At 44.7% G+C, this 19,500-nt stretch overlaps 1 protein-coding gene and 1 long non-coding RNA gene across 2 annotated transcripts; one reads left to right on the forward strand and one right to left on the reverse strand.

Moving 5' to 3' along the window:
- Positions 1-976: 976 nt before the first annotated feature.
- Positions 977-5,727, forward strand: LOC135393144 (uncharacterized). Its single transcript, XR_010422482.1, has 4 exons — positions 977-1,225; positions 1,282-1,631; positions 4,412-5,093; positions 5,150-5,727. It is a non-coding gene; the product is annotated as an uncharacterized LOC135393144 (long non-coding RNA).
- Positions 5,728-16,494: 10,767 nt separating this feature from the next.
- Positions 16,495-18,312, reverse strand: LOC135392416 (uncharacterized). Its single transcript, XM_064623130.1, has one exon. It carries the CDS (start codon positions 18,310-18,312, stop codon positions 16,495-16,497), a length of 1,818 nt encoding a protein of 605 aa, XP_064479200.1.
- Between the last annotated feature and the right edge of the window lie 1,188 nt (positions 18,313-19,500).

Consider the following 19,500-nt stretch of genomic DNA (forward strand, 5'->3'; position numbering starts at 1 on the left):
CGGCCACCCACACACCATCCCGCAACCACCTGTAGCAGCGCCAGCCAGCGCCGCCTGAACTTTTCTTTATCAACCTCATAACAAATATATATATATATATATATATATATCTTGAAAAGTTGGAGTTGGATCGGACGGCTACGTAATTATAGTTGAAATAAATGGGAGACAGAAGACGAAAGTAGGGGAAGTAACAAAAAAGGGGTTTATTAAAACTTAAAAATCATAAAAGTTAGGGAGGATGTCTACGTTACGGCGGAAGCTCCGCCTTCTTCGGGACAAAAGAGCTAAATGTGGCCACGAGGCTGATAAGGGGCTTGAGAATGACGTGGTCGGTTGGGGGAAATTCCCGCCACCTGGCGGTTGTCAATTGGGGAAATTCCAGAGTGTTTCTGTGTCAGGTCCAGGAGTGGGGTCATCGTCCTTGTGGGTCAGTGGGGACCTTGATCAGGCTGAAACGAGAAAAGGCAACAGGGTCTTATCTAGGTTGTTAGACTTCTTATTGTTGACAGCATGCCAGGGTCCTCGTTAATGGTCGATCGGAATTTGTAAATTAGGTAAGATTCCCGTTGTTCCCGGGAGCGGTCGGAGGTAAAGTTCGACTGGAGAATAAAAACTGAGGCTTCGTTGATTGAATGTTCTGGTTGTTTGAAATGGCGTGAGACTGGGAGATTAGGTTTCTTGGTAACATACGATCGGTGATTGTTGAATCTAATTCGGAAAGAAGTTTTTGTCTGACCCACGTATTGGGCCCGGCATGCGTTGCATTGGATTAGATAGATAACGTTGCATGAGTTACAGTCTACGTCTGCGTTGATCTTGACGGTAAAGTTGGAATTCGTACTTCTGACCGTTTGTGCGGTCTGCATTAACTTGCAAATCTGGCATCTCTTGCCATTACATGGATGACAGCCCGCCGGAGGGCTAGTGGGTTCGCCTACCATTTTATGCTCCCACAGTTGCTGTTCTCGGCGACTCCCAGACTAAGCACTTGTACCACCACTTTGATTTCAGGTCCCGCTCGACACCAACGATGTTCGTGTCCCGCAGCGGAGGACGTATCCTGGACTTCATCGAGGAGGTGGACCTACCACCGGCCAGCGTTCGTGTCGTTGTCCTACACTGTGGGACTAACGACATGCCGTTCGTTGAGCCCAAGTTGGCCATCTCGCACTACCAGACACTTCTCGAAAGGATCCGCGCCCGTGGAGGCATTGAAATGGCGGTATGTACCCTTGTGCTCCCTCGATCATATAACAGACGCCGCCCTTTCATTGACAGGCGTAGGGAGTTTCAGTGTAACCCACGGGCACACGCCTTCAACCGCCAGCTGGTCCAGCTATGCAGGAGGTCCCGGGACCTTTTCTACCTCGACCATGGCTTCTACCGACGACGTCCAACCCAGGTGCTTGCGGCGGATGGCCTTCACCCAAACTTCGAAGGAGTGCGGATGATGAGCCGCCACCTCCAGGACCTGATCCCACACCTGCTTCGACAACTTCCACCATGCAGAGCTGACGCCCCGGTCATCCCGGATCCAGTGTGGCCCACCCCACAAGAGGCAGCCATGCTGCGACGAAGACACTCCGAACGGACATCGAGGGCACGTAAACAGGACTGACTAACCGCCGGTGAGCGTACCTTTTCTAATCCAAATGAGCCATGCCCGAGTACAAAAGCATTTTTCAAAATCCGACAATTAAACGACAAATATATACGCTACAATTCCCACCGTACCGCACTGCAAGTCTATAACGATCATAACAAAATTCCTAAAGGACTCGCGATTAAGCTCCAGCCAACCTTCCCTCTGAACCACACCCTTCAAAAGAAATGGAATGAAACCCTTAGCAACGCCTCTACTGCATTACTGGAAGTTCTAATAGCCCACTGTGAGGAAACAACTGCAGAAATATCTCAGCAAGCTAAAACTATCCGCGATACTGTGACCCTTACGGACGCGCATGAGTCAGAATTGGCACAGTTTACTAGGAACTTGGAAGAAACTGTGAATAACACCAAACGTAAAAAAATGACAAGGGACCAGATAGATCCTGACCTTATGTCTAAATATAACGCGAATCTCGCAGGTAGTAGTAACATAATTACTCCCTCGTTAGATTCCCAAGGTGAAATCGAACACTGTGACAATCAAAATCCTAACGCTCATGACAACACAACCAATACGTCACCTCAAAATGTTGTTAATTTGTCGTCCCACCCCCTCAGCGATTCTGAACTATCACTTCTTAGCCGTGGGCTTTCATTCTGCCCAAATAATAACAAGGTAGACGAATACCAACTCCATCTCGATTTAGATAATTTTGCCCGACGTATGCGTCTGAAAGAGTATTTTCATGATAAGCCTGATACAACACCCAAACCTTTCAAGCCACCGTGTGAATTTACGCCAGAGCCCAATCGCGAAAAAGCTCTTGATATATATATAAAAGCAGTTCAAAAAGATATAATTACTTCATATAATCCCTCTTCCCGCAAAACCAAACCAAATTTGAGTCAAGCCGAGCAAAGTAGTCTGTCGCATCTTAAAAAATCGAAAAACCTAATAATCAAAAGGGCAGATAAAGGTGGTGCAATTGTCGTAATGAATATGCAGGATTATATCGATGAGGGACTGCGACAATTGGCTTGTGCCACGTTTTACAAAACTTTAGACACTGATCCCACGGAACAGATTGTTTCAGATATCACAAAACATCTACAGGCATTAAAGGCCGCAAAGAAGATCGATTCGGCGGTATATGAATACCTTCTTCCCCGTAACTCAAAGCCAGGTAGATTCTACATGCTCCCAAAGATTCATAAACCGGGGAACCCCGGACGTCCAATCGTCTCCTGCAATGGGACAGCCACTGAAAAACTCTCTAGTTTCGTAGATCATCTTCTTAAAGACATACCCCCGCGACTACCATCGTACATCAAGGATACCAATCACTTCCTGCAAATACTAAATCAATGTCAGCCACCCCCATCTAGTCTCCTAGCTACGTTAGATGTTTCTTCCCTGTATACCAATATTCCCCACGATGATGGCATAGCTGCAGCCGAGGCGGCTTTTTCAAAGTACTCTGATTCTTCTTGTGATCCATCTGTCGTATCTACTCTACTAGAACTGATCCTAAAGAACAACAACTTTGAATTTAACGATGGCCACTATTTACAAGTCAACGGCACCGCTATGGGCACTAAAATGGCACCAAACTATGCAAATCTATTCATGGGTTCACTAGAAGAAGCATTCTTGAGCACGCGTGAGGACAAACCCACTTTATACAAGCGCTACCTTGATGACATATTTATGATCTGGCCACATTCAGAAGACAGCCTATTGGAATTTATACGCGATTTCAATGAGTTCCATACTTCTATTAACTTCACTCGCACCTATTCTGCCGTCACTGTTAGCTTTCTTGATGTTCAAATTAAGCTAACCAATGGAGTTTTAACGTCTGATCTGTTCCGTAAACCCACAGACTCTCAGCAGTACTTGTCATTCCATAGTTGTCATCCTCGCCACACGAAACTGGCCATTCCCTATAGTCAAGCCCTTCGGTATAGGAGAATCTGCTCGAATGACGACGATCTGGACAGAAATTTAGAACAGTTGCAACAAACCTTTGTCGGTCGTCAGTATCCACCCGATCTAGTTCAAGATGCTCTCAACAGAGCTCGCAAGGCAAACCGTCTAAGCTTACTGGAGACAAGACAAAACAAATCAGAAAGTAATGCCGTGAACTTAACTGTAACATTCGCCGGAAATATCCCAAACATTAACAACATACTTAGCCGCCACCACAGTATCCTTCTCCAGTCAGAACGCACGAAAAACATATTTCCTAATCCACCACGTGTCGCTTACAGACGTACACGTAACTTACAAGATGGCTTGGTCCGCTCTAAAGTAGGCGAACCCACTAGCCCTCCGGCGGGCTGTCATCCATGTAATGGCAAGAGATGCCAGATTTGCAAGTTAATGCAGACCGCACAAACGGTCAGAAGTACGAATTCCAACTTTACCGTCAAGATCAACGCAGACGTAGACTGTAACTCATGCAACGTTATCTATCTAATCCAATGCAACACATGCCGGGCCCAATACGTGGGTCAGACAAAAACTTCTTTCCGAATTAGATTCAACAATCACCGATCGGATGTTACCAAGAAACCTAATCTCCCAGTCTCACGCCATTTCAAACAACCAGAACATTCAATCAACGAAGCCTCAGTTTTTATTCTCCAGTCGAACTTTACCTCCGACCGCTCCCGGGAACAACGGGAATCTTACCTAATTTACAAATTCCGATCGACCATTAACGAGGACCCTGGCATGCTGTCAACAATAAGAAGTCTAACAACCTAGATAAGACCCTGTTGCCTTTTCTCGTTTCAGCCTGATCAAGGTCCCCACTGACCCACAAGGACGATGACCCCACTCCTGGACCTGACACAGAAACGCTCTGGAATTTCCCCAATTGACAACCGCCAGGTGGCGGGAATTTCCCCCAACCGACCACGTCATTCTCAAGCCCCTTATCAGCCTCGTGGCCACATTTAGCTCTTTTGTCCCGAAGAAGGCGGAGCTTCCGCCGTAACGTAGACATCCTCCCTAACTTTTATGATTTTTAAGTTTTAGTAAACCCCTTTTTTGTTACTTCCCCTACTTTCGTCTTCTGTCTCCCATTTATTTCAACTATAATTACGTAGCCGTCCGATCCAACTCCAACTTTTCAAGATATTATTCTACGATGGCTGCTAGGACAGACAGGCCGAAGATAGTCAGGAAGTATCCATTTTATGCTCCCACAGTTGCTGTTCTCGGCGACTCCCAGACTAAGCACTTGTACCACCACTTTGATTTCAGGTCCCGCTCGACACCAACGATGTTCGTGTCCCGCAGCGGAGGACGTATCCTGGACTTCATCGAGGAGGTGGACCTACCACCGGCCAGCGTTCGTGTCGTTGTCCTACACTGTGGGACTAACGACATGCCGTTCGTTGAGCCCAAGTTGGCCATCTCGCACTACCAGACACTTCTCGAAAGGATCCGCGCCCGTGGAGGCATTGAAATGGCGGTATGTACCCTTGTGCTCCCTCGATCATATAACAGACGCCGCCCTTTCATTGACAGGCGTAGGGAGTTTCAGTGTAACCCACGGGCACACGCCTTCAACCGCCAGCTGGTCCAGCTATGCAGGAGGTCCCGGGACCTTTTCTACCTCGACCATGGCTTCTACCGACGACGTCCAACCCAGGTGCTTGCGGCGGATGGCCTTCACCCAAACTTCGAAGGAGTGCGGATGATGAGCCGCCACCTCCAGGACCTGATCCCACACCTGCTTCGACAACTTCCACCACGCAGAGCTGACGCCCCGGTCATCCCGGATCCAGTGTGGCCCACCCCACAAGAGGCAGCCATGCTGCGACGAAGACACTCCGAACGGACATCGAGGGCACGTAAACAGGACTGACTAACCGCCGGTGAGCGTACCTTTTCTAATCCAAATGAGCCATGCCCGAGTACAAAAGCATTTTTCAAAATCCGACAATTAAACGACAAATATATACGCTACAATTCCCACCGTACCGCACTGCAAGTCTATAGCGATCATAACAAAATTCCTAAAGGACTCGCGATTAAGCTCCAGCCAACCTTCCCTCTGAACCACACCCTTCAAAAGAAATGGAATGAAACCCTTAGCAACGCCTCTACTGCATTATTGGAAGTTCTAATAGCCCACTGTGAGGAAACAACTGCAGAAATATCTCAGCAAGCTAAAACTATCCGCGATACTGTGACCCTTACGGACGCGCATGAGTCAGAATTGGCACAGTTCACTAGGAACTTGGAAGAAACTGTGAATAACACCAAACGTAAAAAAATGACAAGGGACCAGATAGATCCTGACCTTATGTCTAAATATAACGCGAATCTCGCAGGTAGTAGTAACATAATTACTCCCTCGTTAGATTCCCAAGGTGAAACCGAACACTGTGACAATCAAAATCCTAACGCTCATGACAACACAACCAATACGTCACCTCAAAATGTTGTTAATTTGTCGTCCCACCCCCTCAGCGATTCTGAACTATCACTTCTTAGCCGTGGGCTTTCATTCTGCCCAAATAATAACAAGGTAGACGAATACCAACTCCATCTCGATTTAGATAATTTTGCCCGACGTATGCGTCTGAAAGAGTATTTTCATGATAAGCCTGATACAACACCCAAACCTTTCAAGCCACCGTGTGAATTTACGCCAGAGCCCAATCGCGAAAAAGCTCTTGATATATATATAAAAGCAGTTCAAAAAGATATAATTACTTCATATAATCCCTCTTCCCGCAAAACCAAACCAAATTTGAGTCAAGCCGAGCAAAGTAGTCTGTCGCATCTTAAAAAATCGAAAAACCTAATAATCAAAAAGGCAGATAAAGGTGGTGCAATTGTCGTAATGAATATGCAGGATTATATCGATGAGGGACTGCGACAATTGGCTTGTGCCACGTTTTACAAAACTTTAGACACTGATCCACGGAACAGATTGTTTCAGATATCACAAAACATCTACAGGCATTAAAGGCCGCAAAGAAGATCGATTCGGCGGTATATGAATACCTTCTTCCCCGTAACTCAAAGCCAGGTAGATTCTACATGCTCCCAAAGATTCATAAACCGGGGAACCCCGGACGTCCAATCGTCTCCTGCAATGGGACAGCCACTGAAAAACTCTCTAGTTTCGTAGATCATCTTCTTAAGGACATACCCCCGCGACTACCATCGTACATCAAGGATACCAATCACTTCCTGCAAATACTAAATCAATGTCAGCCACCCCCATCTAGTCTCCTAGCTACGTTAGATGTTTCTTCCCTGTATACCAATATTCCCCACGATGGTGGCATAGCTGCAGCCGAGGCGGCTTTTTCAAAGTACTCTGATTCTTCTTGTGATCCATCTGTCGTATCTACTCTACTAGAACTGATCCTAAAGAACAACAACTTTGAATTTAACGATGGCCACTATTTACAAGTCAACGGCACCGCTATGGGCACTAAACTTGCACCAAACTATGCAAATCTATTCATGGGTTCACTAGAAGAAGCATTCTTGAGCACGCGTGAGGACAAACCCACTTTATACAAGCGCTACCTTGATGACATATTTATGATCTGGCCACATTCAGAAGACAGCCTATTGGAATTTATACGCGATTTCAATGAGTTCCATACTTCTATTAACTTCACTCACACCTATTCTGCCGTCACTGTTAGCTTTCTTGATGTTCAAATTAAGCTAACCAATGGAGTTTTAACGTCTGATCTGTTCCGTAAACCCACAGACTCTCAGCAGTACTTGTCATTCCATAGTTGTCATCCTCGCCACACGAAACTGGCCATTCCCTATAGTCAAGCCCTTCGGTATAGGAGAATCTGCTCGAATGACGACGATCTGGACAGAAATTTAGAACAGCTGCAACAAACCTTTGTCGGTCGTCAGTATCCACCCGATCTAGTTCAAGATGCTCTCAACAGAGCTCGCAAGGCAAACCGTCTAAGCTTACTGGAGACAAGACAAAACAAATCAGAAAGTAATGCCGTGAACTTAACTGTAACATTCGCCGGAAATATCCCAAACATTAACAACATACTTAGCCGCCACCACAGTATCCTTCTCCAGTCAGAACGCACGAAAAACATATTTCCTAATCCACCACGTGTCGCTTACAGACGTACACGTAACTTACAAGATAGCTTGGTCCGCTCTAAAGTAGGCGAACCCACTAGCCCTCCGGCGGGCTGTCATCCATGTAATGGCAGAGATGCCAGATTTGCAAGTTAATGCAGACCGCACAAACGGTCAGAAGTACGAATTCCAACTTTACCGTCAAGATCAACGCAGACGTAGACTGTAACTCATGCAACGTTTTTCTATCTAATCCAATGCAACACATGCCGGGCCCAATACGTGGGTCAGACAAAAACTTCTTTCCGAATTAGATTCAACAATCACCGATCGGATGTTACCAAGAAACCTAATCTCCCAGTCTCACGCCATTTCAAACAACCAGAACATTCAATCAACGAAGCCTCAGTTTTTATTCTCCAGTCGAACTTTACCTCCGACCGCTCCCGGGAACAACGGGAATCTTACCTAATTTACAAATTCCGATCGACCATTAACGAGGACCCTGGCATGCTGTCAACAATAAGAAGTCTAACAACCTAGATAAGACCCTGTTGCCTTTTCTCGTTTCAGCCTGATCAAGGTCCCCACTGACCCACAAGGACGATGACCCCACTCCTGGACCTGACACAGAAACGCTCTGGAATTTCCCCAATTGACAACCGCCAGGTGGCGGGAATTTCCCCCAACCGACCACGTCATTCTCAAGCCCCTTATCAGCCTCGTGGCCACATTTAGCTCTTTTGTCCCGAAGAAGGCGGAGCTTCCGCCGTAACGTAGACATCCTCCCTAACTTTTATGATTTTTAAGTTTTAATAAACCCCTTTTTTGTTACTTCCCCTACTTTCGTCTTCTGTCTCCCATTTATTTCAACTATATATATATATATATATATATATATATATATATATATATATATATATATATAAACGGGGGTCTTCCTCTTCGCGGCTCTTCCGTCGTCTGCTAATTTCTCCCTCCCTCAACCATCTCGTGACAATGTGAATAATGCGCATGCGTTGTGGTCAAACGGCTTCAGAGCCGGAGAGATCACGTGATCAACTTAAACCAGACGTCACTAAACCAGTGGCTAAGTGGGACTGGTGAATACGGGCATAGATGTCCTGCAGAGGAATGATTTAGAAAACATGTTTGCCGATAATCGAACCGTTGTACTGTTGGGGACACGATTAGCTAAAACCGCCTGTCAGAACTTCGCTGTCCCATATTACCTCGGTTGCGCTTGAAAGTGTTGTGCCAATATTGTATTTGAAGGTGGACCATGTGCTGCACATGTTGTACTCGAAAGAAATAGAGACAAGGCCAAAAGAACCAGATGGGAAAGCTGCCTACTCACAACTAAAGGAATTTTTTATTGTTGGCACACTTAAATGGCAAAATTCCATGGCGTAGGCATATCACAAACACGTGAACACTAGAAATCTTTATCAAGAAACATTATCTCAGCTTGTCTGAGATCCATAGATGGTCTTGATAGATTAGTCTTACAACACCTGGAGATCTGAGATGATGTAAATCACGGAGTGCTGATACACAACCGTGTCCCCTACAGAAGAAGAACAGTCTCTGTTCGTCCTGAGGCAATTCCCTTCATGCTTCCCTGCCGGTTCGCTGGATTTCTACCCGTCCCCTACAGTACTTTGAAGTTTAAATTGATGCTGAAACCATGGCAAAATTACAGTAGCCCGAGTTATAGGAGAAATACCTGAGGGAACATTCCGAATAAACGGATATCCTATGGAAGACGGATATCCTCGCAAGCAAACGCCGTTTAGCAAGGTCAGGAAGCTCCAGTTCTTAAGTTCGTGCTTAGTTGCGGTAACTGACGATGAACGTGAGAAATCATCAACTATAAACCTGGCGGCTCTGTTTTGGGCAGCCCCCATATTATCGGGTAAGTAAAGTCGAGGTGAATCCCACAAGGCTGAGGCATATTCAAATTTTGGACGGACTAGGGACGTGTACGCTAAGTTTTTTACGTGCTGTGAGGCCATTTTAACGTTACGCCTGATTATACCTTTAAAGAAAAGGCCTAATAAAGACCACTAGAAAATTTGAGTAGTAAATGCTGTTCAAGCTTGTCTGTTTTAGGTTTGCAACTAGGATCAAAACACAAAGACAGGAGGACAGCACACCACATAGCTCCACTAACAACTGTTTATGAAAAATTCGTCCCATGGGGCAAGTCTAATAAAAACAAGTTAAACAACATAAAACGATGGCGTATATGGAAGATGGGAAATACGCCCACAGACAGTACAAAGATACTCTTTCATTCTTTTACTCTGTCCTCAAGATATTTTATCTCTTCTATGGTTACAGCAACAGAAGGTTCACTAATACATTCTGTTCCGTGCTCCTTTATTCAAACGGCCTCAAACAATTCTCTTTCTAATCTTACCTTAAAGGGACCTTCTACCTCAGTCTTATTAAAGACAGGAGTTCAACCACACTGTTTTACATGGGCCCCTGAGGTGCTCACTACATTGCCCTTTACACTGTTCTGGTGCTTTTTAGTCCTTCATTAACACACCGTATTTGATATACAATGATGACAACTGTATTTGATATACAAAAGAAGACTGACATTCAACATAGGTCGTTTTGTGCTTTTTGTCGCATTATTCTTGGGGTTTTCCATTCGTTAATGGAACAAGTGGGACAGATTGGGTAGGGAACTAAAAGCCACCGGGATACCATATCTGCAAGCTACTTTTTCCATGTAATGTGAAGTTTTGTGCAAATATGGCATGACCTGAGGTCTACTGGTGGGTGAACTTTTAACTTTTTTCACTCCTTTTAACTCTTTAATCATTCTTCTCAAGATTGCCAAAATTACATGGGAAGGATACCCTGCTTCATTCAGGCGGTCTGTCTGAAACAAGATACTATCACTACAGGTTTTCCTGTCGTATTTAATCCTTATACCGCGGAATTTAATCCATATACCGTGGAATTTAATTCTCATGCCGCCACCTTTAATCCTTGTTTCGCTGGATTTAATCCTTATGCCACCACTGTTAATCGTTATACCTTCGGATTTAATTCTTCTTCTGTTGAATTTAATCCTGGTGCTACCAATTTTAACCTTATGCCGTGGAATTTAATCCTAAATTCTCAAGTTATCTTTTCATTACTGTTTTCACTGCAATGCGAGAGTGCGGGACTACCTGTATGATTTATGACCTATTTTGACTATTTCCTCGTTTACAGCCATACACTGACTGTGTGTGATTATACCTGCTCAGTGCACTACTATGTGATAGTATGGGACTACCTGCATTATTTATTACGTGTTATGAGCATTTCCTTGTCTACGGCTATAAGTTGACTTTTTATGACTACGCCTACTCTATGCACTACTATGGGATGGTATAGGACTACCTGCACGATTTATGACCAGTTTTGACTATTTCGTCGTTTACAGCCATAAATTGACTTTTGTGACTATGCCAACTCTATGCAATATGGTATGGTATGGGACTACCTGCATGGTTTATGACCTGATATGACTTTTTCCTTGTTTATGGCTATCAAATGACTTTGTTGTGACTATGTCTACTCTATGCAATACTACGGGATGGGATGAGACTACCTGCATGATTTATGACCTATTATGGCTATTTCCTTGTTTATGGGTATGAATTGATTATTTATGACTATGTCTACCATACGCACTACTATGGGATGGGATGGGACTACCTGCATGATTTATGACCTGATATGACTATTTCCTTGTTTATGGCTATAAGGTTACCTTTTTGTGACTATCGCTGTTCATGCACTCCTATGTGATAGTATGGGACTACCTACATGATTTTTGATCTGATATGACTATTTCCTTCTCTACGGCTATAAATTGACTTTTTATGACTATGCCTACCCTATGCACTACTATGGGATGGGATAGGACTACCTGCGCGATTTATGACCTGTTTTGACAACTTCCTCATTTACAGCCATAAATTGACTTTTTGTGAATATGCCCACTCTGTGCACTACCATGGGATAGTATGGGACAACCTGCATAATTTATTACCTGTTATGAGTATTTCCTTGTCTACGGCTATAAGTTGACTTTTTATGACTATGCCTACTCTATGCACTACTATGATATGCTATGGGACTACCTGCATGATTTATGGCCTCATATGACTATTTCCTTGTTTATGGCTATAAATTGACTTTTTGTGACTATCACTGTCCAATGCACTCCTATGTGATAGTATGGAACTACCTGCATGCTTTATGACCTATTATGACTCTTTCCTTGTTTATGACTATAAATTCACTTTTATGACTGTACCTACTCTATGCGCTACTATGGGATGGTATGGGCTACCTACATGATTTATGACCTGATATGACTATACCCTTGTTTATGGGTATAAATTGGTTTTATTACTATGCCTACTCTATATGCACTACTGTGGCATGGGATGGGACTACCTGCACGATTTATGACCTGTTTTGACTATTTCCTCGTTTACAGCCATAAATTGACTTTTTGTGAATATGCACACTCTATGCAGTACCATGGGATAGTATGGGACCACCTGCATGGTTTATGACCTGATATGATGACCTAGTTCTGCCGGCTCCTCCTCCTTACGGTCTAGTCAGTAACAAACGATGACCTTGTTGCGCCAATATTTTGATAGGCATGATATCCTATGCATTGTTCAGTATTAGTATCAGTGTGTTTCCGATTGTACCGGGTATTTTTTCGTTTGTTCTGCCTTTGTTGTTAATCCCAAATAAGTTCACAAGTCTTCTATATGCGTTTTTCTGTGTGCTCTTGTTGATCTTATCGGGAGACGTTGAATTGAACCCTGGCCAATGGATTCTGAAAAGTTGGACAGGCTACAAGCAATGGTTGAAACATTGTCAACTAATGTGACCAAATTCCAGCGCGAGAATTCTCTCAAATTACGTGACATATCTAAGGGTGTCACATATCTTGCTACACGCATCGAAAAGCTTGAAAATACTGTTACGGCAATTAACAATTGAAAGCGGATATAACGAAGATTTGTAGAGAAATGAGTGGCATACAAGAAGCGTTGCCCGCCATCAGGACTGACGTCATGAATAGGGGATGACGAATGAATAGGGAACATGAATAGCATTATAAAGAACTGATGGCCAGCATGTCGCACTGTGATGTGCATGTCATTGCTGATCAACTTACATTTGGAAAGAGGCGAGAAAAAGAAAGTGGCTTTTTCTATTAATGTCGTATTTCAATTGTTCTTGTTCCTACGCAACTCGAAGGTAGTGTTGTGTTTGTCTATTGGTATGTTCCTGCTTCAGAGCAACTACTTTCCAGGTAGTTCCCATACTATCCCATTGTAGTGCATAGAGTAGGCATAGCCATAAAAAGTCAATTGATAGCCATAAACAAGGAAATCGTCATAATAGGTAATAAATTCTGCAAGTAGTCCCATGGTATCCCACTGTAGTGCATTGGGTAGTCCTAGTCATAGAAAGTCAAATTGCAGCCGTAAAGAAGGAAATAGTCAATAGAGGCCAATAAATTATTCAGGGAGTCACATCCCATCCAACTGTAGTGCATAGAGCAGTAGCATAGCAGTGTGTAGCAGCGCTAACAAAATGTCATTTTATAGTTATAAACAAGAAAATAGTCATAACAGCCCATACATCATGCAGGTAATCCCACACCATCTCACGGCAGTGCATAGGGTAAGCACAGTCACAAAAAAGTCAATTTATGGGTGTAAACGAGGAAGTAGTCAAAACAGGTCGTAAATGCAGGCCATGCAGGCAGTCCATACCAGCCCATACCACCAAATAGTAGAGCTTGAAGTAGCCATAGTCATAAAAAGTCATTTTATAGTTATAAACAAGGAAACAGTCAAAAACAGGTAAGAAATCACGCAGGTACTCCCATACCATCTCATAGCAGTGCATAGAATAGGCATCGTCGCAAAAAGTCAATGTAAGGCTGTCAACGAGGAAATAGTCAAAACAGGCGATAAATCATGCCAGTAGTCCCATAACATCCCATAGTAGTGCATGGAGGAGGCATAGTCATATAAAGCAATTTATAGCCGTAAACAAGGAAATAGTCAAAACATGTGACATATATGCAGGCGGTCCCATACCGTCCCACAGTAGTGCATGTAGTAGTCATAGTCTTCAAAAGTCCATATGTAGGTGTACAGAAGGAAATAGTCATAACATGTCATATATGATGCAGGTAGTCCCATACTACCCTATTGCAGTGCATAGAGAAGTCCTAGTCATAAAAAGTCAAATTATAGCCGTAAGGAAGGAAATACTCAAAGTATGTCATAAACCGTGCAGGTAGTCCTATACCATCCCACTGTAGTGCGTAGAGCAGTAATTGTCACAAACAGTCAACTGATAGTTATAAAAAAGGAAATAGTCATAACAGGTCATACATCGTGCAAGTCCCATACCATCCTATGGCAGTGCATAGAGTAGGCATAATCACAACAAAAGGTAATTTATGGCTGTGAACGAGGAAATAGTCAAAACAGGTAATAAATCATGCCGGTAGTCCAATACCATCCCATTGTAGTGCATAGAGTAGGCATAGTCACAAAAAAGTCATTTGATAGCCATGAACAAGGAAATAGCCATATCAGGCCGTAAATCATGCAGGTTGTCCCATACCATCCCATAGTAGTGCATAGAGTAGGCATAGCCACAAAAAGTCATTTTATAGCCGTAAACAAGGAAAAAGTCATATCAGTTCATAAATCATGCAGGTAGTCCCACACTATCCCATGGTAGTGCATAGAGTAGGCATTGTCGCAAAAAAGTCAATTTATGGCTGTAAACGAGGAAATAGTAAAAACAAGTCATAAATTGTGCTGGTATCTCTATACCATTGCATAGTAGTGCATAGAGTAGGTACAGTCCCAAGAAGTGAATTTATACCCGTAAACAAGGAAATAGCCATAATAGGTCATAAATCATGCAGGTAGTCCCATACCTTCCCATAGTAGTAGTAGTGCATAGAGTAGACATAGTCACAAAAAGTCAACTAATAGCCATAAACAAGGATATAGACATATCAGGCCATAAATCATGCAGGTAGTCCCATACTATCCCATGGTACTGCATAGAGTAGGCATAGTCACGAAAAAGTCATTTTACAGCCATAAACAAGGAAAAAGTCATATCACTTCATAAATCATGCAGATAGTCCCACACTATCCCATGGTAGTGCATAGAGTAGGCATAGTCGCAAAAAAGTCAATTTATGGCTGTAAACGAGGAAATGGTAAAAATAAGTCATGAATTGTGCAGGTATCCCTATACTATTTCATAGTAGTGCATAGAGTAGGTGCAGTCCCAAAAAGTCAATTTATACCCGTAAACAAGGAAATAGTCATAATAATAGATCATAAATCGTGCAGGTAGTCTCATACCTTCCCATAGTAGTGCATAGAGTAGACATAGTCACAAAAAGTCAACTTATAGCCATAAACAAGGATATAGTCATATCAGGCCATAAATCATGCAGGTAGTCCATACTATCCCATGGTAGTGCATAGAGTAGGCATGGTCACGAAAAAGTCAATTTATGTCTGTAAACGGGAAATACCCATAACAGGTCATAAATTATGCAGGTAGTCCCACACTGTTGCATTGTAGTGCATAGAGTAGGCATAGTCATAAAAAGTCTATATATATAGTTTATAAATTTATAACTGTGAACAAGGAAATAGTCATAACAGGTCATAAATTATGCAGGCCGTCGCATACTATCACATAGTAGTGCATTGAGCAGTCATAGTCACAAAAAGCTCAGTGTATGGCTGTAAACATAAAAATCGTCAAAACAGGTCATAAATCATACAGGTAGTCCCACACTGTCGCATTGCAGTGCATTGAGCAGTCATAGTCACAAAAAGTCAGTGTATGGCTGTAAACGAGGAAATAGTCAAAACAGGTCATAAATTCTGCAGGTAGTCTCATACCACCACATAGTAGTGCATTGAGCACTCATAGTCACAAAAAGGTCAATGTATGGCTGTAAACAAGGAAATGGTCATAACAGGTCATAAATTATGCAGGTAGTCCCATGCTATCACATAGTGCATTGAGCAGTCATAGTCACAAAATGTCAATTTATAGCCGTAAACGAGGAAATAGTCAAAACAGGTGATAAATCATACAGGTAGTCCCACACTGTCGCATTGTAGTGAAAAGAGTAACACGGTATAAGGATTAAATTCGACAGGAAAACCTGAAGTTTTATGCAGTCAAGACTTTTGTACCGCTTTTTGAATACAGGACATCCCATTTCCATTTTTTTGTAAGTTTTGAGTGGTTTGAGCTGTATGGTAACAACGGTTTTCTAGATCTGTGTTTGTAGTGCCAACAAAGGTGACCATCTCCTTGAGTCAACTCAAGATCCCAAAAATTGTTGGAGTTGGAGTTGGACGGATTGAAAATAATACGGAGAGGTTGAACTTGTCACCTGACAAGTTCTGCTACTCCGAGTAAACAAAACAAAAAGCATAACACAACAAAAACAAAAAAAAGAGAGATGACTAGGCTAGGCTGTACGGCGCAGTGTTCACGGGCACATGACCGTCAGAGGATCGCGCCACACAGGAACCAGGGCGTCACGTACAGATGAACTAGCACTGAGGATCACGAGAAACAACTTGAGATGAAGCCTACCAGAGCCTTGAATGCGGCGTCTCTCTGGTTGGCATCCCACGTCCCCAAGACCTTCTCTATGGAGAAAGCTCTGTAGTCCAGACGAGTTAGTGCGGCCCCAATGTCTTGCGTTGGGACTGATGTCTTCTGCACTCCGTAAAAATATCTTCAGTATTTTCTTCCATCCCACACACTGGGCAATCCGGGGAATCCGCCTTGCCCACCATATGCAGGAAATGCCGGCCATACGGGACGTTCAGGCGTGCACGATGTAGACATGTTGCGATACTTCCGGCAGTCGAGGGAGGGATGCTGAATTTTAGTTCCGGGTCTATTCTTCTGAGAAGAGATGACCCACCATCACCTTGTAGCCATTTGCGTTTGCACATGTCGTCTGTCATGGACCTTAGTAGAAGTTTGATGTCCGACCCTGTATACATCACGACGCGTTTGGTGGAAGCCAGGTGTGCAATTCCAGCTAGCTCGTCTGCAGTTTCGTTACCGCGGATGCCAATGTTCCCCGGAATCCATTGGAAGATAACGTCATGTCCAAGGTCCGTACATCTCTTGTATTCCGTTAGGATCTCGTTCACCGTTGAAGCTGTCCAACTCTTCCCCAAGAAAGCCAACATGGGCTCCAGTCCAGCTTTCGAGTCGCTGTAGACAATCCAGTGCGCAGGTCGCGCGTGCGTGGCTATGTATCTCACGGCAAGGTGTATAGCTACCAGTTCCGCTGTCGTGGAAGAGGTCCTATGGGATAACCGCACTATGCCCTCCTTAGAGTGCTGCGGTACCACGTATGCCGCTGCAGATCCGGATTTCGTCGTGGCGCCATCGGTGAACATAGCAATTCTTGGCTGGTTGTTCTCCAACATGGACAGGCAGTATTGTTCCAGGGCCGAAGGCGGCAGATTTGACTTTTGATGATGGACACCTGGCACCGTGGTGTAGATGCGAGGACAGCCAAGCGACCATGGAGGATGTAAGATCGTACACGGAGAAGGCCTCTTAGGCAGAGTCTTGCAGTATGGGGAAACGGCCTCGGAGAAAGAAGAGTTTCTACGGTGCACTTTCCGTACCGGAGGATGTCTGTCGTGTTGCGTGCGCAGTCGGATGTAGTGCCGCAGAGTCTCTTGCGTCCTCAATACATCCACAGGTGGTTCTCTGGCCTCCGCTGTAGATAGTGTGTTAGAAGAAGCAACGGGTACATCTAGGCAGACTTTGAGACTTCTTGTCAGGACGCTCTGGAGCGTCTTCTCCGAGGCCTCGCTAATGCCATGCAGGACCGGTAGATGATATGCCATCACCTGCCGAATAAGTGCTTTATGAGCAGTGAGGAGGGACGAGGTCGACATTCCCCAGCTGGGACCTGCGAAATGACGCAGGATGTTGGTACGCGCGACTACTCTGTCCTTCAAGCACTTAACGTCAGCAGCCCATGATAGCTGACGGTCGATGACAACTCCTAGGAAACGGTGATGTGGCAGTCTCTGAATCGGCTGATCGGTGAGCTTCAGTTGGAAGTTCGTCATCTTCTTCCTAGTGAAATTCAGGTACACAGTTTTCTCGGGGGATATGTCCATACCCCTTTCAGTCAAGAATGTGTGTGTGCAATCAAGGGCTGCCTGAAGCCGCCGCTGCAAGGCTGGCAACTGAACTCCCGATGACCATAGGCATATATCATCGGCGTACATACCGATATGCACACCCTTAGGGAGTTGCTGAGGAAGAAGTGCCATAACTACGAATAACATTGAATAGTAGAGGACTAAGTACACTCCCTTGAGGTACACCGCTGGAGACGTCGTGATTGTCACTGCCTCCATCTTCCGTGTGTATTTGTACGGAACGGCCTCGCAGGAAGTCCGCAATCCAGCGAAGGAGCCGTCCGGGAATTCCACGGATGTACAGGCCATGAAGTACATGGTGATGACTAACCGTGTCATATGCTCTGCGAATGTCTAAAAAGGCCGCCACCGTGACTTGACCTTCGGCTCGCTCATGTTCCACGAAGGTGACCAGATCCAATATGCCGTCCAAATGTGCATCTGCCCTTCCTGAAACCGGACATACAGTCCGGAAATAATTTGTTTGTTTCTAGGATCCACTCGATTCGGTGTAGGATCATTCTCTCCATCACCTTGCAGACACAGCTGGACAGGCTTATTGGTCGAAAGGCTGCTATATGACGAGGCGACTTTCCTGGCTTAAGGACTGGGACTAGCTTCGAAACTTTCCAAGCGAGGGGAAGCGCACCATCATGCCAAATCTCATTGAAGATCTTCAGCAAAGCTTCCTGCGCCGCGACGCCGAGACATTGGATGTGTTTGTAGGTGACTCCGTCTGGACCTGGCGACGATTTGCTTCGCCTTGACTTTGTCGCGGCAGTAAATTCCGCAACGCTGAAGTTGACGTCGTGGGAGGCTACGAGTGCATCTTTTGTCAGGTCTGTGGCCTTGCAAGCCTCCTCAGCAGAAAGATGATATGCCTGTGTCTGCGATGATTCAGATGATCTGATAACCAGCCTGCAAAAGTCATTTGCAAGTGTTCTCTCGTCTGTGTTCCAGTGAAGAGCTAAGGCTCTGAAAGGCTGCAGTTGTGTGCTTTGCGACCCAAGTGACCGGATCAGCTGCCACACACGAGTCGTCGGCGTAGACGGAGTAAGCACTGAGCAGAAGTGTCGCCACTGCTGCCGGGACAGTTTTTGTAGGTGACGTCGGATGACCCGCTGCAGTCGGCATGACTCGCGATAGTCGTCTTGGTTGCCTGTCCGATGGAATCTCCTTTCCGCTCTGCGGCGAACCGCGCGCAACCTCTCGAACTCCATGTCAACTCGAGTGTAAGTGTCACGTATAGTGACCATCTTGGACGCCACGAGAGCTGCGCCATGCAACGCCTCAGTGAATTCTTCGATGGTGTTTGCATGAGTTGTAGCATTTGTGGTCTGAAATTGATAGCGTTTCCAATCAGTTAGTCGTATCTGTCGCGGCTTTCTCCGGAGGCTTGAGGAACGGAGCGTGACCATCACGGGGATATGATCACTCCCCATTGTGTCCGTGTATGTGCACCACTCAAGTTGTCGCGCGAGCACGTTGGAACAGAAGGTAACGTCA

The sequence above is a fragment of the Ornithodoros turicata genome, chromosome 4 (genome assembly GCF_037126465.1).
Source record: "Ornithodoros turicata isolate Travis chromosome 4, ASM3712646v1, whole genome shotgun sequence".
Taxonomy (NCBI): domain Eukaryota; kingdom Metazoa; phylum Arthropoda; class Arachnida; order Ixodida; family Argasidae; genus Ornithodoros; species Ornithodoros turicata.